The 3777-nt window shown below is 39.3% G+C and overlaps 1 protein-coding gene across 3 annotated transcripts in view; it reads left to right on the forward strand.

Annotated features, from left to right (window-relative positions):
• Nucleotides 1-3111, forward strand: part of LOC109484692 (centriolar coiled-coil protein of 110 kDa-like) — a 23353-nt gene extending 20242 nt beyond the window's left edge. Inside the window, exons 11-15 of one of the 3 annotated variants that reach the window (XM_019788036.1) lie at nt 1084-1172; nt 1411-1506; nt 1823-1876; nt 2194-2279; nt 2471-3108. In XM_019788036.1, the coding sequence (XP_019643595.1) occupies nt 1084-1172; nt 1411-1506; nt 1823-1876; nt 2194-2279; nt 2471-2568 (423 nt within the window). In that variant the 3' untranslated portion in view covers nt 2569-3108. Of the gene's footprint in view, nt 1-1083; nt 1173-1410; nt 1507-1822; nt 1877-2193; nt 2280-2470 lie in introns of all 3 variants that reach the window. The other 2 variants (XM_019788046.1, XM_019788055.1) reach the window with 2 other exon arrangements.
• The last annotated feature ends 666 nt before the right edge of the window (nt 3112-3777 follow it).

Genomic DNA, 3777 nt, shown 5'->3' on the forward strand with positions numbered 1-3777 from the left:
TTCCACTAATTTGTCCAGACCTGGCTCCTGGATTATCTGGTTGTGGTACACCAGACTGAAATCAGTCGGTTTGAATAACTGTGTAACAAAACAAACAGAAGTCCAAGTTATTCAGTAAAACAAGGTATATGTATATGCTGTTTGTGTTCTTTCTCTAGGTGTGAATAAACTCCATTTGTCACACGACTGTAGGCTTCTGAACCAGAGTCATCACTCTTATCAGCATTCTTAAACAAACTTGCCATTGGTCCTACTGTTCACAAATGAGACTATACAGTCAGAAGTAGTAGTGCAGTAGAAATTCAGTCAATTTATTGCTTCCTAATGTTCTATCCAACTGTTCGCTGTCTTGTTCTACAGGACACGACAGAGCTGATCATGAGCCTGCAGCAGGAGACGCCCATCAGGAAGGGCATGGTGACGACTCAGGATGCAGAACTGGTGCAGAGGGTCATGGTGCAGGTGGGAACATGCACCTCACTTCTTATGCTCTAATGTCCTACATATTATAAACTCTATTGATATTATTGCATGCATTTTGCATTTATTTAAAGCAGTGACAAATCTGTTCTACTTCCAAATGTTTTAAATGTAATTCTATGTAATGCTGACAAGCAGCATGACTGTTGTAATTTAAATGAAAGTTCTTCTTGATGTTATAACTTGGAATTTTTTTTCTTTTGAAGGATCAAAGGACTGATCCAAGGCTTGATGGTAATTCTTTACTTTGTGTATGGAGTGAATGTATGTGAAAATCTGTTTGTGCCCACAGCTGCAGGCAGCTCTCCTGGAGGTCCATGATGTGTTCTTCCAACTCCCAGTTCAAGGTCAGATGGCAATCATCAGTCATGATCGCGACATCCAGGACGAGAGGAGGATGAAGATGGTATGTTGGGTATCTTATGTTTAGTACTAGTACAGGAATAAGTTCATTCAGTTGTCTGGAAAAATGCCCCAGTGTGCTACTACACATACATGTAGATACTGGACAAGAGAGTGGAAGATTATAGATCCTTCAGACCAAAGATCTTTATATATTTTCTAGTGCTAATTACCGGTACCTTTCATTTATTTTCTCTGCAGAATAAAGCAGAATCTGCAGCTGCTGAGAAGAGACCCAGTCGTTTATCCAGTGCGACTCAGAAGGCTCTGCAGAGGAAGCGTCAGCTCAGGTAGCTGAAAGTTTAACTGTCAATATTACTTGTGTCATGTTGGAGTAATGGATGGTCTTAGTACATGGTCAGGCCCAAAGCCATGTCATTTGTAACCAGTTACATTGGTATACTAATATTGGTGTTACTGGTAATGTTACATGTATGTGCCTCATTTGTTGAGTTGATACAGACTGTTGTTGATATTGACTATAGATACATCATTGATATGCCTCTGTCTGTGCTGTTGTGTTCTCAGGGCAGCAGAGGCAGCAGTATTTGGTCGTTCCCTGACAGCTCCTCCAAGGTCAAGTTCCACCAGCCCCAGCAGAAGGAAAAACACCATCAACCCCAGGTACTGTATGTAACCCAGGTGTAAACTTCTAGCTATTAATTCCATTCATATGGTTTTTCTACTCTGAGTTTCATGCACCACATGCTACATGAACCTCATGCTTTCTTTATTCAAGTCAACATGCAGCTACTTGTACACCTTTCTACTCATAGGGAGCACTCAGTAGAGTAATATTCAAAATAAAGTCTTGTTGTTCCATTTTTCAGATCTAGTTTAGAGAGCTTATGTTTGTAGAAATGTTCCACTTTCTGCTTGTAGTATTCTCTTTATTTTGTTGAGCGAGAAGCCCTAAACCCAGAGGACTGTGTTGTTCCAGGATTCTAAGGCCTATTCAGGGATCCTCCCCTGTAAGATCAGGGACTTGGAACAGGTACTGTCTACTTACTGTTTTGAAAGCTCTTGTGATCTCATACCATTTTGTGTGTGCAGAAACAGCATACATGTAGGTCTAAAACAATTGTATTTGCTCATCATTCATAAAATATGTGTTATAATGACTGCAAAAAAGACAGTGCTGATGATTCTGCTGGAACAAAGATCTCTGGTGGGGCAAGCACTATGTAAACACACTAAAAATTTCCTTTTCATTCTCCTGTTTGCTTTCAATAAACTTTTATTGGTCATATTTTTCTATATTGTATTGCCTGACTTGGGTAACAGTGCAGTTTTGTATACGTTGGTAATTAGGGCTGCCAAACATGCAACCAAAGCCTCTGAAGTTCGTCCAAAGACAGCACCAAACCTGAGCAAAGACAAAGGCAAACCTGTGAAAGGTGAGTACAAATGTACAAACATGTGTTTCTGCATTGAATATTGATCATCATCAGGCATGTTATCATTTGTCAAATTTGACAGGGGATGAATGTTCATACAATCTTACTTATCGTCTTTATCCCTTGGGAGACATAGGCTAACTGCCTTACTGATATGTGAGTTTTGAATACTGTAACTTCTTCCTTCGCAGCAACATCTGGGCCCAAGACTGCCAGAAGAAGCCTGTATCAAACTGTCAGTACAATGCCGGCAAAAGGAACTTCGAAGAACACTAAATATAGGAAATAAAGACTATAACTAATAAAAGATTTAGTGCTGCAATCTTAGAAGGAAAATTATCGTGATTGTTGTCACTTTCGCAGTGCATTCAGTTCTATAGCAATGTTATTCCTCTTGTTGACATACTCATTGAAGTATAACTACCTTTTTATGCTAAGAAGTTAGTAGGATGAAGAGTTAAAGCAAATGAATTCTGTCACTTTTATTGCATAGAAAGCAATACTACATGTAGTAGTATTCGCAGTTTCCCACTTTCTGGGTACACAATATACATATCACTGGATGTTCTCATCATGCAATGTTGTCTCACGTGCAAAGTGACAAATGTTTAAAACTTGTGTGTTTTTCTGTATCATGAATGTGTAATGAAATGTCTACATGTAAGGTCAACATGGTGATGGTGACTAAATAAAGAGAATTATTGCACATATGCTCTGCTTGAATGGAGCACTGTTAAAAAGGCATGGACTGGCTTTACTGTATTAGTAGAATCAGAATCATAATGGACTTTGCAAAGAGGGTATGATCAGTTATGGTTTTTGTTTGCTGATAACTGACACATACCGGTATGTCAGGGAATTTTCATTTTTCTTATGCTCTGTTTTCTCCTATTAAACCCATGACTCTTATGAAGCTTTTGGACCCCACGTTGCTCAACATAATCTCTTGTTACCTCCATGAAATGTGTCATGGAGGTTATATTTTCAGTTGCGTTTATCTGTCCGTCCGTCTGTCCGTCCGTCTGTTGGTCAACAAGATAACTCAAGAACGCCTGGATGGATTGGTTTCATACTTGGTGTGTTGGTAGGGTGTGACGAAAACTGGAAATGATTAGATTTTGGGCCCCCTAGTGGCTTCCCTTGGTACTGCAGCGCAACTTCCGGTTTTGATATCTCGCGATCTGGACATGCTAGGGTCATGAAATTTGGATGGAAGGTAGCTCTTGTTCTCGGGAAGAAGTCACGTGAGTTTGGTCCCCCTAGCGGCTTGTTCTGGAACTGCAGGATGGTTTCTTTAAAAATATTCGAGAGAGGATAACTGAACAACCGTTTGATGGATCATCATGATTTTTGGTATGTAGGTAGCTTAAGTGATGCTTGACATAATCAAAATATAATTATGCCAATCAGGATCTAATTTGCATAATTAATGAGGAAATTATATAAATCAGCTGTATTTCATATTAGGGCTATAAAACTCTATAGACATATGTTAGTG

This window comes from Branchiostoma belcheri, unplaced genomic scaffold (assembly GCF_001625305.1).
Source record: "Branchiostoma belcheri isolate BF01 breed outbred unplaced genomic scaffold, Haploidv18h27 scaffold11, whole genome shotgun sequence".
NCBI lineage: Eukaryota > Metazoa > Chordata > Leptocardii > Amphioxiformes > Branchiostomatidae > Branchiostoma > Branchiostoma belcheri.